The 19,340-nt window shown below is 41.6% G+C and overlaps 1 protein-coding gene across 2 annotated transcripts in view; it reads right to left on the bottom strand.

Annotated features, from left to right (window-relative positions):
* Positions 1 to 1,823: 1,823 nt before the first annotated feature.
* Positions 1,824 to 19,340, bottom strand: part of LOC102461896 (protein zyg-11 homolog B) — a 30,139-nt gene continuing 12,622 nt past the window's right edge. For both annotated transcript variants that reach the window (XM_075935983.1, XM_075935984.1), the window contains exons 3-14: positions 18,086 to 18,840; positions 16,530 to 16,670; positions 15,378 to 15,554; positions 8,343 to 8,407; positions 7,750 to 7,849; positions 7,605 to 7,658; positions 7,222 to 7,383; positions 7,094 to 7,141; positions 6,310 to 6,507; positions 6,152 to 6,213; positions 5,255 to 5,352; positions 1,824 to 2,872 (exon numbers count right to left, since the gene is read on the bottom strand). In XM_075935983.1, coding sequence (XP_075792098.1) covers positions 2,682 to 2,872; positions 5,255 to 5,352; positions 6,152 to 6,213; positions 6,310 to 6,507; positions 7,094 to 7,141; positions 7,222 to 7,383; positions 7,605 to 7,658; positions 7,750 to 7,849; positions 8,343 to 8,407; positions 15,378 to 15,554; positions 16,530 to 16,670; positions 18,086 to 18,840 — 2,051 coding nt within the window. In that variant the 3' untranslated portion in view covers positions 1,824 to 2,681. The remainder of the gene's footprint in view (positions 2,873 to 5,254; positions 5,353 to 6,151; positions 6,214 to 6,309; positions 6,508 to 7,093; positions 7,142 to 7,221; positions 7,384 to 7,604; positions 7,659 to 7,749; positions 7,850 to 8,342; positions 8,408 to 15,377; positions 15,555 to 16,529; positions 16,671 to 18,085; positions 18,841 to 19,340) is intronic.

The following is a 19,340-nucleotide window of genomic DNA, read 5'->3' as shown; positions in this document are numbered from 1 at the left end:
TCCATGCTGCTGTAAGGGATGGGGCCCTTGGGCACCAGGGGTGGGGCTGGGGCAGCGAGCCCTGAGTGCCACCCAGACCGTGGTGTGTGTACGTGTACACACACACACACACACACACACACACACACACACACACAGCCCTCAGACGCCCGAAGCATGTCTCACAGTGCTCCAGCAGTGATTTAAAGGACCTAAAGCTCTGGCCGCCACCACTTCCATAATAGCAGATGTGGCAAGCAGGAGCTCCAGGCCCTTTTGAATCATCAGGCCTCAAAGCAATGCCCTCTTTGTCCCCATCCCCTGTCAGTGGTCTGGAGACAGTTTTAGAAGGATAATTAAGGTGTTGAACAGTTTCATAAACTCAAAAATCAAGACATTTTAGACTGATAAAGCTATGAATTGACTGAAGTCATAATGGAGATTGGGATTATACGCTAAACTGGTCAGGAGAGACAAAACCGTTTGCTATTGTCCCAAATCCAAAACATGTTCACCATGAATGAAAGACCAGTACAGTGGTCCACCCAAAAAGATTTAGTCTGTTCATTTTAAGTGGGCACTATACGTGATTGTAACTGCAACAGAGAAGCCAAATCATTAAATAAGTTTAATGCCTGAACTAGCCTCATACCTAGTACATGTAAGTGTCCACACCTGAAGGGAAAGCATATACTGCGGCTGGCCATGGGATCTGGCCTAAGTTAATTTCTGGCAGTGTTACACCCAGAACTCTTCATTACCAATTTTTGGAATGCAAAGTTATTTTATATTTTCTGTGTATTTTATGTAAACCACAAAAACTCTGTGTAGTTTGCTGTGATGTACTTGGTGCTGGCAAGAACCAGTAACTTGCTATATATTACAACCAGAAGTTTCCATGTAAAAAAAATTTTTTTTAAAAGAGACAGAAAAGTGTTAGTGAAAATATTTTCTATTTAAAGAAATATCAAGTTGGCAGGGGTAGTACCTAAAACTACTTTACTCAGTTTGAGGTTGCCAGCTAGAAATGCAGTGAATGTCCATGTCACTAAATTCTAGGAGTATGAAACAAGAACTAGAATACATAGTTAATAGGCGGGAGCTAGCTACAAGGCTGGGATGGGAGGGGACACTTCTCAGACTGGTAGTTCCCTAGTTCCTATAGTAGCTTCTAGGAGCAGAGCTAGACCTGCTATTTTAAAAACTGTGCTCAGAATTAAAGAACCTTTTGATTAAATCAGTTTAAAGAATGCCTTGCACTATTAATGATACGCTACTTCCATTTCTAACAATCTTAAAGTGACAGTTCTCACTATTTATGCTTCAGGTGAGTCAAATTTTATAAAATTTACTTAACTATCTTGGATAAAGATAAATATGCAAAACACCCAGTATTACCATATACGTGTGATTAATTTTTACTATACTCTGATATGAATTTAAAAAGGGGGGTAGGAGGTGAGTTGAGATGAAGGGAAACCATGCTGGAATTTCCAAATACTCAGACAGTGCACAGCACCCTCATCTTTCCAGAATGTTGACACTTATGGAAGACTGAAACAACAGAAATCTGAATTCATGGCATCACTTACTTAAACAATTACACTTTAATCAAGAGACTTGCATGTTGCACAAGCTCCATTTGTTTCAATAGAACTCCAATTTCCATACATGTGTAAAGTGTTATTCTTAGACCTGCTTTTTATATGTTATGAAAACTTTAAAAAGTCTTTAGAAGACTCCTATTATAATTTAGAATTTACAATTTAATAGCAATGAGATTTACATACAATGTTAGTGATATTTTGGACTGTAATTCGTTGCACAAAATAATCAGATTCTACCCTCCCATGAACTGTAAAATCAGCAGTAAAATGTGTGCACTGCTAAAGACAGAATTTGGAAATGCTAAAACAAGTGTTAGTCTGCCTGTTAGTGGAGCAAATATATTGAATATTATGGAACAAGTAATCTCAGGTATTTTTTTTTAACCAGTGAATTTCATGTTTGGTTTGTTCTTGTTTAGTAGGGATGGGATGTGAAGAGGCTTTCTACTCACTCCTGATTAATTTTTCAAGCTTCTCCTGCCTATTCCTATTGTATACCTCAAGTGTCATTTCAACCATTGTTGATGCAGCATGTAAAGAATAGGATAGTGGTCCAGTATTGGCAAGACTAGAAAAGGGACACAGTTTACAAGTGGTTTTGAAGACTCAGTTTGGGATGGCCTTTCAACAGGTGCAAATCTGGTCAGACTGAGAAGTGAGCACAAAGACTTGAGTGTAGAAATGCTGACTTGCAAGCACATAGTGTTATGTTCATGTCCTACACAACGAATCACTTGGGAGCAACTTCCAAACAGTAACTGAAATGGTGAAGAGCCAGATTATTAAAAGTGTTTAAGGCACCTGAAGATGTAGATAAGCATCTAGTGGGATTTTCAGAAGAATCTATATACCTATCTACATCTTAGGCATCTAAATATTTTTTGAAAAAAATCTATCCCAAAGCCTCATGTCCTGCCTCAGAAGTCAAGTCACAAATAAACCATTCTTAGAGGTCTCTTGCTGTACAAGCCCTCAATGCAAGCAGCAGTAATCTTATAGGAATGACCTTCTCAAGCACTGATCAGTAGTACCAGATCTTCCCAATACAGTTTGTGAAGAATTATAATAAAGGAAAAATTGAAGTTCTATCAGGAGCTATCCATTTGATTTGGTTTGTGGCTTCTTTAAAAATTTAGGTCTCCCATAGTACATCATGTGTGTCTCTACAGTGTCTAGTATCGCACTGTTGATTTGCAGGACATCTGGATCTGTCTGATTGCTTTCTTTGATGTCATATAAGTGCTGCAATCCACCTTCTTCAATTAACATACTACAGTACCTGGCAGCTGAAAGTGAAAGAGAATATTTTTATTGGGGACTTGGCTAAGAATGCCAAAATGATAATTTACATTAGAAGAAAAAGAAATCAAGTGTTAACTAACCCAGTTATGCTGCCTCTTAGTTCAGCCAATATTTAGACTACATAATTATAGATGCAGTTATATTGTCATGCACAATAGTCAATAGGATTTTAGATAGTACTCAGCATTAGACTGATAGTTCCAATTTATGACGATGTCAATGAGAGCAGAAAAAGGCTAATACCTAGTGCTTTTGGAAATACCATACGTACAGTAATAAAACTGTTAAGTAATAAAACAGATACAGTTAAATGAACTGGAACAGAATTCTGAATCAAACTAAAAACTGAGTTTTAAAAAGGCTGCTAATTAAGTCATTGACTTTAGCGCACACATAAGCAGATGGCTGACTCCATACTATTACTCTTTAAAGCTACTCTGCAATCATGATAGCATGATGTTGCCACAGAGTCTACCTCCTATATTCTAAGAGTAAGTATCCTGATATCATCCCACTTTAAGATAAAAACTTGGTTGTATATACCAAAATATTGTTAATAATTTCCAAACACTTTGGATATCAAAATGAACACATCCCAAATAATTTTGTTAACTGCTCCTTATGCAGAAATATTCCTTATAAAAATTGCAATTCAATATGATGCTAAGGAGGCTACCTTAATAAATGTTCAAGGGCAGAACAGCAAAGTTCCAAAAGCAATCCGATGAATATGAATGACACATGCACTAACCCTCACATATATATATACACATACACAAACATGAGAAAACCAAGCAAGCAGCAATGAGACTCGGGTAAAATAATATCTGTGAACTCTACGGGATTGATTTTCAATTTAAAGAGAATACATTGTTTGCAGAATTGCATTATTTACTCATGAAGATTTATATGAAAGGGAAATTCATCCTGACAGGACATTTTATTTACTACCCTATTATCCCCAAACAGATCAATTTAAAAACCAAGATACTATCTCTCAGCTTGCTACAATGTTTTAATTTATTCAGTGTGTGAGACTATTGTTTACAATCTAAAATAAACCCTGTTTAAGTAAGAATTCACAGGTATAGCAAAGAATGAAGAGTTAAAAGTTTCAGAGGGGTAGCCGTGTTAGTCTGAATCTGCAAAAGCAGTGATGAGTCCTGTGGCACCTTATAGACTAACTGAAGTGTTGGAGCATAAGCTTTCGTGGGCAAAGACCCACTTCATCAGTTGCATGTAGTGGAAATTTCCATAGGCAGGTATAATTATGCAGGCCAGAATCAGGCTAGAGATGACGAGGTGGATCCGATCAGGGAGGATGAGGCCCACTTCTAGTAGCTGATCTGGAGGTGTGAATACCAAGAGAGGAGAAGCTGCTTTTGTAGTTAGCTAGCCAACAAAAACACCACTTGCCATCACCTACAGTCCTCAGCTAAAACCTCTCCAACGCATCATTAGTGACCTACAACCCATCCTGGACAATGAGCCCTCACTTTCACAGGCCTTGGGAGGCAGACCAGTCCTCGCCCACAGACAACCCGCCAACCTGAAGCATATTCTCACCACCAACTATACACCGCACCATAATAATTCGAACTCAGGAACCAATCCATGCAACAAACCTCAGTGACAACTCTGCGCATATATACACACACTAGCACTCTATCACAGGACCTAACCAGATCAGCCATAATGTCACTGGTTCATTCTCCTGCACATCTACTAACGTAATATATGCCATCATGTGCCAACAATGCCCCTCTGCTATATACACCGGCCAAACTGGACAGTCCCTACGTAAAAGAATAAATGGACACAAATCAGATATTAGGAATGGTAACATACAAAAACCTGTAGGGGAACACTTCAATCTCCCTGGACACAATTGCAGATCTAAAGGTAGCCATCCTGCAGCAAAAAAACTTCAGGACCAGACTTCAAAGAGAAACTGCTGAGCTACAGTTCATCTTCAAGTTTGACACAATCAACTCAGGATTAAACAAAGACTGTGAATGACTAGCTAACTACAAAAATAGCTTCTCCTCTCTTGGTATTCACACCTCCAGATCAGCTACTAGAAGTGGGCCTCATCCTCTCTATTTGGATCCACCTCGTCATCTCTAGCCTGATTCTGGCCTCCATATTTATACCTGCCTCTGGAAATTTCCACTACATGCATCTGATGAGGTGGGTCTTTACCCACGAAAGCTTATGCTCCAACACTTCGGTTAGTCTATAAGGTGCCACAGGATTCCTCACCGCTTGAGTTAAAGTTTGATGTATTTATCCAACAGACTTAAGGGTGAACATGAGAACCATCCAATTTCATATTAAAAGATTAAACTGTAAAGTTGAATACATACGAGTTTTGCAGCAGACATGCTGTATGGCCCACACTGCCCACAGCTGAACTCCAGGTATCGTGAAGCAATCAAGTAATAGATAGAAAGGACTGAAGGATCTATGTGTTAAAAAGAAATATATTCGGTAACGTCATGGTTATACCAGATACCTTTATTTCACAGTAACTATGGTGCCACTGCACATTAAGCTTTAGGTATTCTCATACACATTTTTGGATTTAATATTAAACACTCAAGAAATACTCAAGAGTAGCAGTCAAAAAAAGTATCAATGGGATAGGAAATACTATACTACTGAAGATATTGTAAAACCATTATGGAAGTCAATGGTACACCTTCCTATGGGATATGGCTTCCAATTCTAGTCACATTATAAGAGCATCAATAATTAGTTTCTTATTAAACTATCTTCTGGAATATATGGAGGGTGGGTGAGGCCTCAGATGACAGGAAAAGGGCAAACATATCTTTAAAAGGGGGAACAAAGAGAATCCAGAGAATTCTAGAACAGCCTAATTTTTATCACCTGGAAAGTTACTGGAACTAATTATTAAAAACCATTGATTTGTAAGCCTCTACAGGTAAGAAATAATTGTCAACATGAATTTGACAAGAAAAAAAATTGTGCAAAATAAACCTAATTTTCCTCTTTGACATGATTATTGATGTATTGGAGGGGGAGGGGAGAAAGCAGACATTATAAAATCAAAATGACACAATCCCATGTGACACACTTAAAGGCACACTAAAGGAAATGTGATCTAAATGTGGTCACAGTTGCAAAAAAGCTACTATTTTGGAATGCATTGTCAGATATTCTGGAATGCATTAACAGATTTGTTGTGTAGACTTAGACATTTTATTCATATTTTCAAAACATTATTCTGAGTTCCTTACCTGTAGGCAAGCAATGCTACCATCTTACATTTTGGTGTTGGCCACTTCAAAATGGTTGAATGCTGTAAAGATACAAAATTAAGTACTAAAATATTTACAATAAACAGCACAAATATTGCATCAGAATAAAACTAGAGTATCAGTTTTAGCCAGCATACCAGTTGTTCAATAAGAGATTTTCTCTGTATTTGACTCAGTGTCCAGGCCTGCTCGCCTCTAGATAGTAAATGAGCAATAATCCCAGCTGAAAAGAAACTGACTTCTATCTCAGCACTACACAGTAATTCACTGAGACAGTCTATGAAGTCCTTCCACATTAGTTTATACTGAAGCTCTCTCACTTCTGCTACATTGTTCTGTAAAACAGAATAGGCAAAGAAAATGTAAATAGCATATACAACATTCACAAGCATTATAATAAATAAATTAGGGTGATTTCTTCTAATGGATCATAGTCCTTATACTTCCCATTTTCTATAACAACACAGTTCTCAGAATGCTTCAATATTTAAAAATCAAATTGAAGTAAAAGAACAAAGCCCAAACCCCTGACCTACAGTACATATTTTGCTATATTGCCTAATTTTCAGTCCAAGCCACAATTCAACAAGAGTTTTCCCACCAAGCTCAGCAGTAGCAGAGAACTGGACCTTAGGTACTTGTACTCATTTGATTGCTCCCCTAATCCTCTGCTGAAGTACTGAAGGAAATGTGTTGACTGCTGAATGGTTATTCCTATTTTAATCCATATGCTGTAAACTGGTTTTCAGAAAATCACCAGTGTCATGCAAACATGATACTCAGAAACAGTGCATAAGCATACAAGCTGATACATTTAAATGTAAGTGAAATTATTCTCTCCAGGCATTTCTTAAGTAAAAGTAGAAAAAGCAATAGAAAAGAAACATTCATTTTTAAAACAGAACTTGATTCTGATCTTACCAGAAGGCCAAGAACTTTATGCTGTATAGATGAATCAGATGGAAAACACTGTCAAGACAAACAAAAATAATCATTAAACAGAGTTTCAATGTGTGCTAGCAATCTATCACCAACAGGCATATTCTCACCTCTAAAACTCTCATGAAGAGTTCTAGCCCTTGGTTGTCAATGAAGTGTCTGCATGTGGTAGGGGATTCATCAGTGAGATTCCAAAGTGCACTGAGTGTAAACATGAAAGTAGTATCTACTTCATTTAGATTTGTTTTCTGTTCAACTATTTCAAGAAGTTCCTGTTAAGGAAAAACAAACTATAAGGGTCTAGATATCAGCTTTGATTCTAGTTGCAGACATTAGCAGTAATTCATATCTGTATTATGAAAGCTTCCAAAGACCTACAGCTCCATCCTGCTCTTTGCTGTACAAATGTGTGTTGCTCAGCATAGAGTCATTTCTCACTTCATGTTTGTTTAATACCTTGTGGTAAAGAATGTCACAAAGATGTGCAACTCACCCCCACAACGACGTAGAGCTCTGCACTAAGTTGAGCTGTTTGCTCAGATGAAAGCTGCAGGAAAATAAGGTTAGATGAGTATGTTAAATATCTGTTGGAAATTAAGAAACAGAAATTTGAACATTTCCAAAATTAAGTGATTTACCTTCAAAGCTAGAATAGAGCTGATATTCACTGCCATCCTTTGCATATTTTGATTTTCATGGTTAGACAGCCACTGCATTACAAGTTTGGCAGCTTCAAACCTAGATTATGACAGCAAAGTGTAAGTTACACAAAACTTATATTTCACCTTTCAACTCAGATTCTAGGATGTGATATACAAGGAAACTTCTCATCCCTCCCAGAGATGCACATGTCCAGGCAGTTAGAAACCTTGAAAACTTGGCCCTGCTGAGGTCAACAAGAATTTTGGTAACTCAACTCTAATTGGGTCAAGATTTTACTGCCAGTCTGATCTCCCACCAGCTTTGTATTAACATCATCATCAGCTCCAGTGACTTGTATTAATAACACCATCAGCTCCAATTTATGAATTTGAAAGCAAGACCAGAATCAGGCTCTGAAAAGCAAACCTGTTTCTTAAGGACAGTTCAGAAATCTAGTTAATTGAGGACCCCCAAAAGAAAGTTTAAGGGGAAAATTACGATTTACAAAAATAAAGAGAATCAAGTTTATGTTCCAAACACTTCACATGATGCTCGACATACTATTTCAATTTCCTGAGTTGTCACTTACCTGTTAAATGGAACATCTTGAAGAATCCTGACACTAGATAGTAAAAGAAGGCAATTCTTCTGCAGCTGTTTGTGAGGAGAGAAAAGATTTTATGAAATTACAGAAGCCTTGTTTTATTTTATTATAAATTTTCCAGTCTATATTATCAGATCATCTGTACAAATAATGCAATCTCCCCTAGAATGTATGATATTAAGGAGTCCAGTTTTGTTCCTTTATTTTATAATATAGGGAAGTTTTGAGAGTGGGGAATATGCTAAACTGTATCTGGCTGTGAAATTTCTTTTAAATCATAAACAAAAGTTTAAGAATTGGACCTCTTTGTAAAATTTCAGTCCAGGTCCCCACTTATCAGCCTAAACCTCTCCTCAAGGGTCAGTATCAGCTCTATTAATTCAGTGTCACAAGAAAAGCAGACAGTTCTCATCCTACGAGATTACAGTTGGCTGCAACCCTTTTTTCGAGCTAAAAGATTTATTTTAACAGCCTTTGCTATCTGCACAGATTAGATTCAAGAAAAGCACATGAATACTGCTGCCACAAACTATTCCTTAGCATGTGCTCTCTCATAAGATTACAAAAGGGCCATATGGGTCAGACCTAGTTATCCTATCTTCTGACAGTAGCCTATGCCAGCAGATTCAAAGGACTGGACAGAAAGAACAATTGAATGATCTATCTCCTTTCATCCAGTTCCAGCTTCTGGCAGGCAGAGACTTAGGGACACCCAGAGCATGAGATTGTATAACCCTGACCATCTTGACTAATAGCCAGTGATGGACCCATCCTCCATGAATTTATCTAATTCTTTTTAATCCAACCAGACTTTTGGGTTTCACAATGTCCCCCATCAATGAGTTCCATGGTAAACTATGCATTAGGTGAGGAAACTTCCTTTTGTTTGTTCTAAACCCCCTGCCTATTAATTTCATTGAGTAGCCACTGGTTCTTGGGTTTTGTGCAGGGATAAATAACACTTTCTTATTCAAACCATTTATACACCTCTACCTTATCCCATCTTAGTCATCTCATCTCCAAGGTGAATTGTCTGGCTTCTAAATCTCTCCTCATATAGAAGCTGTTTCATACATGTTATCATTTTTGTTGCCCTTTTCTGCACCTTTTCCACATCAAATATATATTTTTTGGGATGGGAGAACCAGAATTGCACACAGTATTTAAGATATTAAGTTTATTAGCTTATTATATATAATGGCATTATGATATTTACTCTTACTAGCTATCCCTTTTCGAATGGTTCCTACTATTGCTAGCTTTAATGACTTACGAGAACATAGAGTAGGTGGGAAAACTCAAGCCACCACAAATTCAGTTGCCCACACAGACAGCACCACCCATCAGCTCTCCATGTGGAGTTTCAAGTATAGAAACTTGAATTTCTTATCTCTGTTGCATTTTGGAACAGAAATGAAAAAACTCAAATTGGTGTGGAGCAAGTAATGACTGAATTTGTGCCAGACCAATTTCCCCTGCTTGCTTCTAATAATTCTCTTTATATTATACCAATACAGGCAGTCCCCGGGTTACATCAATCCAACTTACATCGGATCCCTAGTTACAAACGGGGTAGGGGGGCGCAGCTAGTGCGGAGTGCCTCCCCCACTGTCGCAAGCATTTCCCCCCAGCAGGTCAGGGAGATGCGGAGCTAGCGCTCCCCCCCTCCCCCCAGCAGACTAGGGAGATGTGGAGCGGCTTTTCTCGCCGTGGAGGACACAGGTCTGCTGGGGGGAACAAGACACCAGCCAAAAGGGGGCACCCCAGAGCAGAAAAATTAATTTCCTAGGGAACAGCAGGAGCAGCAGGCAGTGAGACCCACTGTGTTACAGTCCCCACCTTGGGAGCAACAGCTCTTTCCCTCTTCAGCACTAGAGCTGCAAGTATCTTGTTAGCGTCACGTGAAATTAACAAGTTTCTTCCAGCCTGGCAGAGGTGAAGCTGAAAAATTACCCAGTGGTGTGGGTGGGCAAGAATGGGGAGGAGGGGATAAGCCCCAACCTCACACCCTGGCTGGAGCGGAGCAGGGTAAGCCCCAAGGGGATGGGTCTGGTTGCAAAGTGGGTGAGTGGACAATGAGGACCCACCTGTGGCTAAACTCCTGTTCCCAACACAGAATTTTTCTTTAAAATTAATCCTGTGGATAAATTCACACACACACTTCACAGGAAGGGATTTCCATTTTCTGCTCAGCAGAATACAACAACAGCTTGGATTGCATCAATATTTCACTGTGCTCTCCAATGACTATTGATTACACTTAATACCCATTTCACTGAACCATCTGTAGCAAATTCTATTTAGAACAGTAATATGCACTGAATAAACTTTTTTTAGTTATAAAAAACAAAGATTCTGACTATTAAATGAATAACTGGGATCTTTCAGGTACCCCAAAAGGAAGATTTGGATATAGCATGAAACACTGAAACTTATGATCAATTTTTAATTAAAATATCAACCAAAAAAACCTTCATATCAAAACAGTATGTGTTTTTCTTAGAATAAGGAAGTTGTATGAGAATCAGGGTCTTTTCCACCTAACTCCAGCTCCCCGTCCCCCCCCCAAAATATGTACCAGTTCCGACTTACATACAAATTCAACTTAAGAACAAACCTACAGTCCCTATCTTGTACGTAACCCGGGGACTGCCTGTACTGAAAATGAACCCGCGGCCTCATGACAGCAAAAATACACAAAGTCTCTTTAAACAGCAAGAGATGACTACATTGTATATAGGACAGCTAGCCTGAAAGATAACTTCAAATAATTAGTCAGATATTTGCAGTACAGTCCTTAAAATGCCTTCATTGCTTCAGTAAGTCCCTAGGATGCCACTGTCTCAGTGAGAACTGAGATTTTTAATTATACTTCATATGGGAAGCAAACTCTGATGGGGCTCTACATTTGACTACATAGGAAAAATCAGATTTTCACACACAATGGCAGTAGAGTTTCTTCTTGTTGTTTCTTCTTTTTTTCTTTCTTTCTTTAAATTTAGGAGCAATTTTATGGCACTACCACTTTCATCAATTTACAAATATTGGTTCAGAATAACAGAACATGCCTTGTAACACATCGCCTGGTATTCATAAATAAAAATGACAGTTGTCTATATACTTCAGTTTACTTGTTATCTATTGATTCTTCAGTATAATTACGTGTACAGGCAGTCCCCGAGTTACGCGGATCCGACTTATGTCGGTTCCGCAGTTACGAACGGGAATTTTCTCGCCCCGGATGATGGGACCGGCGGGACGCCCGGTCCCGCCGCCCGCGTCCTCCAGGGCGAGAAAAGCTGCTCTGCGTCTCCCTGGGCGCTGATCTGGAAGCGCCGCAGTCCCGCCCGGGTCCTCCGCCGCTTTGCTCAGCGTCTCCCTGGTCTGCTGGGGGGGGGGGGAACGCAGCTAGTGCGGCCCCCCCCCAGCAAACCAGGGAGACGTGGAGCAAAGCCCCGGGCCTGTGGTAGAGCAGGTGGGGCGCTGCCGGTTGGTCCCACAGCACCGCTCCTTGGCACTATTGGACCAACCCGGCAGCACCCCAGCTGCTCTGCCCCAGGCGTCCCCAAGTCAGCCGCTGCTGACACTGACCAGTGGCTGACTACAGGAAGCCCCTGCCCTGGGCTTCCTGGAATCAGCCGCTGATCAGTTTCAGCAGCAGCTGACTTGGGGATGCCTGGGATTCTTAAGTTGAATCTGTATGTAAGTCGGAACTGCCGTCCAGATTCAGCCGCTGTTGAAACTGATCAGTTTCAGCAGCGGCTGAATCTGGACACCAGTTCCGACTTACATACAGATTCAACTTAAGAACAAACCTACAGTCCCTATCTTGTCTGTAACCTGGGGACTGCCTGTACTCATTATACTATATTAAGGGACATATAAGAAGCCTAATCATAAAAACCAAAGCTGAAACATGACAAAGCTAGATTAACACTGCAGAGGAATCTTAACATTAAAATGAATTGCATACATAATGTATAAATAGTAAAACAAAAAGGAGAATTGTTAAGCTACAAGGGTATGTCTACACTACAAAGTTAATTCGAACTAACAGATGTTAGTTCGAATTAACTTTGATAGGCGCTACACATACAAACCGCTAGTTCGAACTTAATTCGAACTAGCGGAGCGCTTAATTCGAACTAGGTAAACCTCATTCCACGAGGACTAACGCCTAGTTCAAATTAACTAGTTCTAATTAAGGACTGTGTAGCCAGCTGTGTAATTCGAACTAGTGGGAGGCTAGCCCTTCCCAGCTTTCCCTGGTGGCCACTCTGGGCACCACCAGGGAAACTCTACTGCCTCCCTCCCGGCCCCAGAGCCCTTAAAGGGGCACGGTCTGGCTACGGTGCTTGTGCCAGGTGCAAGCCTGCCAGCACCCAGCCAGCAGACCCTGCACCTGGCACGGCATGAGCCAGCCACCCGCTGCCACCCAGTCCTCCACCTCTTCCCGGGACCAGGCTGGCGGCTCCCAGGAGCCTGCCCAGGGCCGCAAAAGGCAGGCGTCCGCCTGGTAGTGCAGACATCGTGGACCTCATCCACGACCTCTGGACTAGGCACAGGAAAGTAGCCATCTAAGGCAGGATAGCTGCCAGCCTGGCCACCCAGGAGCAGGGTTCCATGAAAATCAGGGTGGTCCAGTGAGACCCCCGACCCTGAGCCCTGAGCTTAGAATGGCCGTACTGGGTCAGACCAAAGGTCCATCTAGCCCAGTAGCTTGTCTGCCAAAAGCGGCCAACACTAGGTACCCTGGAGAGGATGGACCAAAGACAATGACCATGCCATTTGTCTCGTGCCATCCATCTCCAGCCTTCCACAAACAGAGGCCAGGGACACCATTTCTACCCCCTGGCTAATAGCACTCCATGGACCCAACCTCCATGAATTGATCTCACTTCTCTTTAAACTCTGTTCTAGTTCTAGCCTTCACAGCCTCCTGCAGAGTTCCACAGGTTGAGTCTTTGCTTTGTGAAGAAGAACTTTCTGTTATTAGTTTGAAGCCTGCTATCCATTCATTTCATTTGGTGTCCTCTAGTCCTTGTATTATGGGAACTAATGAAGAACTTTTCTGTATGCACCTTCTCCACACCACTCATGCTTTTATAGACCTCTATCATATCCCCCCTCCGTCTCCTCGTTTCTAAGCTGAAAAGTCCCAGTCACTTTAGCCTCTCTTCATACGGGACCTATTCAAAACCCCTCATCATTTTAGTTGCCCTCCCCTCTCCCACCCTCTCTCTTCCCCTCTCCCACCTCCTTTTCCCAGTCTCCCCAAGTTTTGTTCAATAAAGAGAGTTTCTATTTTTGAACACACGTGTCCTTTATTTTGTACATCAGGAAGGGGGGCTAGGGAGGGGTAAGTGGAAGGAGGTGAGGGAGGAATGGGGTACGAGCCCCTGATTGGGAGGACTGGGGTGGCTCTGCAGGCTCCTCAGGGTGGAAGCTCTCCTGCAGCCCCCCGATTGCTCCCCTCCCCCGGATGGCAGCCTGCGGCAACTGCAGCCGGGCTGATGGCTGAGTGCTGTGATGTGCCAAGTGTGGGCACTCAGGGCACTCCAAGCCAGGACTGCTTTGCAAGCGGGGAACCCCTGAGAACTGTCTGTCCGGGGTAGGGGGGTCGGGTCCCTTTAAGCACAGCCCTCGGCTAGCCTGAGACAGCAGCTCCACGCTCTAAGTCCTCATCTGATGCCCTGCCGGCACTGCTTCCGGCCATCCTTAACCTCGGTTCAGGGTCCACTCAGTGTGGACATGCTAGTTCGAATTAGCAAAATGCTAATTCGAACTAGTTTTTAGGTCTAGATGCACTAGTTTGAATTAGCTTAGTTCGAATTAACTAATTCGAATTAAGTTAGTTCGAATTAGTGCTGTAGTGTAGACATACCCCAAGAGAGTAGAGAGCATCACTCACCAACCTTAGTGTGGGTCTTTATTGATGCAAAACAGGAGAGAGAGAATAGGGGACACCCACAGACTGTACTGTTAGGACAAAGCCTTGTTTTCCTGTTCTGGGCTCCAAAGTAAATTGCCTGACTAAGATAACAGCCCAGCTGCAACACAAGACCTTGAGCTTTACATAAGAACGGCCAGACTGGGTCAGACCAAAGGTCCATCCAGCCCAGTATCCTGTCTGCTGACAGTGGCCAATGCCAGGTGCCCCAGAGGGAGTGAATCGAACAGGTAATGGTCAAGCGATCTCTCTCCTGCCAGCCATCTCCAACCTCTGACAAACAGAGGCTGGGGACACCATTCCTTCCCATACTGGCTAATAGCCATTTATGGACTTAACCTCCATGAATTTATGTCTAGTTCTCTTTTAAACCCTGTTATAGTCCTAGCCTTCACAGCCTCCTCAGACAAGGAGTTCCACAGATTGACTATGCGCGATCTGAAGAAGAACTTCCTTTTGTTTGTTTTAAACCTGCTGCCCATTAATTTCATTTGGTGGCCCCTAGTTCTTATATTATAGGAAATAATTTTTGTTGAAACTTTGTTTCAAATCTTTGTTGAAACTTTTGCTGAGTTTATTAACCCCCTCCTGGATTCCCACAGATTTAAAGAAGCTGTTTTGTTAAAACTTGTTGTCTCTGCTCTGTCTTTCCTTATTTCACCCCCCTTACCCTGGCCCCCTATCCATGTGAAAAGATCCGTTCCTTCTTTAAGAACCACCAATAAGCTAGTTGTAGCTAGTATAATGGTATGTATGATGTATGTAACTGATATATTAGACTTGTACTGCTGCTAATTCTCTGGAAGCTGCTGTTGAGCCCTCCACAATGCATTGCTAATAAAACTGCTTAGTATTATCTGTGTGGCTGAATTCTTGGGAAAAGAATTCCTTGGTTAACAGTTCAAAACAGGCCTTTTCTTCAGTTCATAGTATTTTATTTGATATGAACAAAGCATCAGTACATCAATACTGATGAAGCCTTGACAGAGCAGAAACATACTTGTTCTATCTTTATATTACAGTCCTCTTTATTAGAAGTGAATTAAAATTGTGCTCCATGCCCCTTTTACCTGTTGCTGATCAGGAAAGTTTTCCACAGCCTTGAGTAGTAAATGGATCACATCGGACAGCAGACGAACAGGCATACCAGCTGCTAGACCCTGTCTAGTTAAGTTAAGAGAACATGCACTAGCAGTTAGCTGAACTGCCAAGTCCAAGGGGTGATTTCTCATGCCAATAATCACAAGCTGAAATATAAAAGTTATGTTCATATTATAAAATCATATTTCTTGTTTTCTAAGACAGTCACAATAATACAGTGTACAAGTTATGATGCTCTTCTCATTATGACTAATGAATCTTTTAAATGTTTATTAACCAAAAGTAACAAGTTTACCCTGCGGTGCACCCTCTTAGCAGCACAGTATGATTGTAATAGTGATCATCAATTTTATTTTGCAATCATGCCAGCTAGAAAAGGGTGAGAGTTTTTCTTCCATTCCATTATATGTCCTATTATCCACAGTAGCTAAAAGCACAGTGGCAGGGAGGGGAAGATGGAGCTGATATTATTGTTACCAGAGGAACACCCTTGGGGAAGAGGCAGAATATATAACTGCACCGGATGGCATCTGACTGCCTAAAGCCAATAGAGAATGAGTACCGGGGATGGCAAGAAGACAGTCCTTTACTGCTTCTCCAGGAAATCTAAGAGATGGTTAGGAATGTCTCCTGTCAATCTTTGATTAACCACAAAAGTGCACCAGATGTAAACCTAGTCAGTGCCACCTATAACTTTCACAGCTAGCAGGCTAGACAAGTCAACATGTTCTACCTAGAACTGACTGCAAAATCTACAGCCAGTTCCATCATGCTGCAACCCTAAATGAAGGAAGCAAAGAAAATGACTCCCCATTTAAATCCAAATCCATTTAAGGATACTGGTCCTAATTTCTAAAGTTCTGAAAGGGACGGTATGAATTCACTCCAAATCCACCTCTTTGTTAACTGCTGTGACAGTTATGGTCAACAGGAACAGAGTTTATAGCACCTGGACTACTTCTGCAAGTATACTTCTGAAATGAACCCTCAGCATACTAGCTAACTCAAGTGAAAGGAGAAACATTTGGGATGCACACCTGAAAAATTACAGATTTTTATACACACATACCTAGATACAACAAATATGTTGATATTTAATCTCACCAACAATTCTGGTTTACCTTTAAGATTTCAGGCTTAGTTATTCTCATAAAACATGTCTGGGTGAAGAGACGAAAGAAAGCCTCTTTCACAAAGTATGACCGTTCACTGTAACGCTTCAGAGCTTCAGAAATCTGAATCTCATTTGCTCCTCCTGATACCTGAGGGCACAACACAGTTAATACACTGAAATCTAATTGTCAAAGGCAACGTGAAATTTTCCAAATTGGATCTTTCAAAATTGTGCAAATAAATTTGACTTATCATTTTGAAGGGTTTTAGATATCACAATGAGCAAGCTGTCAACTAGCTACAACTCATGTGTAATTAAGAATATAGGTAGAAAATTCTCTAGTTAAATTCTTTGCATTGTGATTGCATGTCCTGTTCAAAGATTTTAAACCTGAGCTCTGCCCAGAACCAGTGAAATAGTTCAGATTCAACACAGCAGTTTGTTCATGCTCCATATAAGTGATAAATGCATTTATGCAAGACCCCTAAACAAAACTGATCCCACTTCAACTCAATTGTCTGTCTCAATTCAATTTTTTGCTCATTTATCATTCTGGTGGTAGAACAGAACTGGACAAACACTAGTAATGTTAGTCCACAGCAGGGGTGGGCCACAATTTTTGGCTGGGGGCCACAATTTTTGAAGTGGCCCTGGGCTACCCCAGAAAGGGCGGGGCCTAAACTTGAAGGGGCGGGGTCAGAATGTGGGTGGGGGAGCCCATTTCCCCCCTTCCCACTAAGCACCCATGCCCCTGGAAGAGCAGGAAGAGCCTTTGCACGCTCCTCCACCCCCAGGCCAATCAGGGCTTAGGGGTTGGGGGAGCGCGCAAAGCTTCCTCTCGCCCTACCACTCACCCCCCAGGAGCACACGGCACTTCCGCACTCCTGGCAGGGCGGGAGGAGGCTTCGGATGCTCTCCCTACCCCCAGGCCAATCAGGGCCTTCACCCTATCCCCACCCTGTGCAAGCGTACAGTACTTTGAAGTGCCACATGCTCCTCACAGGCCGGAGGGAGGGCGGAGGAAACTTCACGCAGCTTCCCTGCCCCATGGCCAATCAGGGCTTGTGGGCGGGGCAGCGCGTGATGTCTCCTCCCACCCTGCAAAGTGCTGAGTGCTCTTCAAAGCGCTGAGTGCTCCTGGCAGGGCAGGAAGAAGCTTTGCACGCTCCCTTGCCTCCAGGCCATAGTTGGCCTGGGGGCGGGGGAACGGTAAGACCTCCGCGGGCCGGATCAACCCGCTTGGCGCCCACCCCTGGTCTACAGCTTCTTGTCTTCTTCACTAAATTAATTTTTTCCCACCTCCAATATTCAGAAAACTCAACTGTTAACCGCACAAACTGTTTTGACCTTTTTTTTTTTAAAGGGAACAAGATTAGTCACAGAAAAGTAGGAAAAAGAAGAGCAAAATAACGTATCTTTGCTCCTCCTACTACTGAACTCAGTCTTTGCCCCACTAGTATTAGGATTCAGAGTTCCTTGCTCTCCTTCCTATGTTCAACACTGTAGATCATGCTTCCTTTTGTGTGCAAAGGTGTAAATTTTTTTTTTTTTTTTAACTCAAACCTTTAAGTTTCCTTCTCCTGAAAGGAATTCAGAGTAACCAGCATCAGTAGCAAGTAGTCCCACAAACTGCATTGCAGGTCGCTGTTTGACAAATGCTTCTACAGCTTCATCAGTTATGTATTTACTGCCAGAAATGTCCAAAGACAGTAGGTGAGGTAGGATGTCTTTCTGCTTTAATAAAGAGACTGGTATGTCAGATGTAAATTGCTGATCATCCGAAATATCAAGGTGGTTCAAATACTTTAGTTCTCTTATGACATCCAAGACTTGGGGCGTTGTCATCGTTAAACACTTCAAATAGTGCATAGAGAGAGACTTAAGCCGATCCTTGCAAGTGAGAAGCGGTGTTATGTCCGTGACAGAGGTGTTAGATATATCCAAACTTTCCAGCCTTGGAAGTGAAGCAATCTCCACTAAGTCCTCATTGTGGAAGCGAACATTGGTAATGCTCAAAGCACGAAGACCAGACAATCGACTGAAGCACCTTTCATAGGGATTTGTCAGGGAGAGTCTTAAGGAGTCCAGTACGAGGCACTGAAGATTTTGCTGGATCCACTTATTGCTACCAAGTCCGCTTACAATATCCGCAATAGAAATGTCTGCATTCATCCCTGTAGCATCAAGTTCTACTAGCTTATGATGGCAGAATGCTTTTTTGAACGATAATGCAGATATTTTTGCTTTCCGGATGCAAGCTTGTTTCAAGCGCATTTGGTTACCACGGAAAATGCCCACAGTTCCATCATTCAGCAGCTCTATTGGGAAACAGCAATAAGGTTGTTAGAACAGCCAGCAACTTAATGGAACAACAGGAAGTGCTCCTGTTTCATCACTCAAGTTCAGTTACACACTTAAGCCAGGAGGAAATTGTAAGGATTATTCTTACAGGCTACGGATAACAATCTATGAGCAGTTAACTGAGAAGAAGAAAAATGGAAGAAACTGAGAATGTAACACAATTCTGGAATCATACACATACAATCCTCAATTTAAAATTATGCAGCAAGTCCCTGTCATTCCTGCCAGGACACTAGTGAGAAGTGACCCAGCTTACCCTAAATGATAAGCTTCAGTTGCCAGCTATGCACCCTGCAGGCAGAATCTTTCTGCACTAGGTTTTAGAAAGATATTTCCTCATGTTCTGAATCCTCAAATAGGCTTATGGCAGTAAACTAAAAGTGTCGTAAGCCTTCCTCACCATAAATGTACTTACTACATTCTGAACACGTATATGGCAAGGAATACACTCTTTTAC

This window comes from Pelodiscus sinensis, chromosome 9, assembly GCF_049634645.1.
Source record: "Pelodiscus sinensis isolate JC-2024 chromosome 9, ASM4963464v1, whole genome shotgun sequence".
NCBI classification, from domain to species: Eukaryota; Metazoa; Chordata; order Testudines; family Trionychidae; genus Pelodiscus; species Pelodiscus sinensis.
Note: the sequence above shows the minus strand (reverse complement) of the source record. Positions and strands in the feature narration are given on the sequence as shown.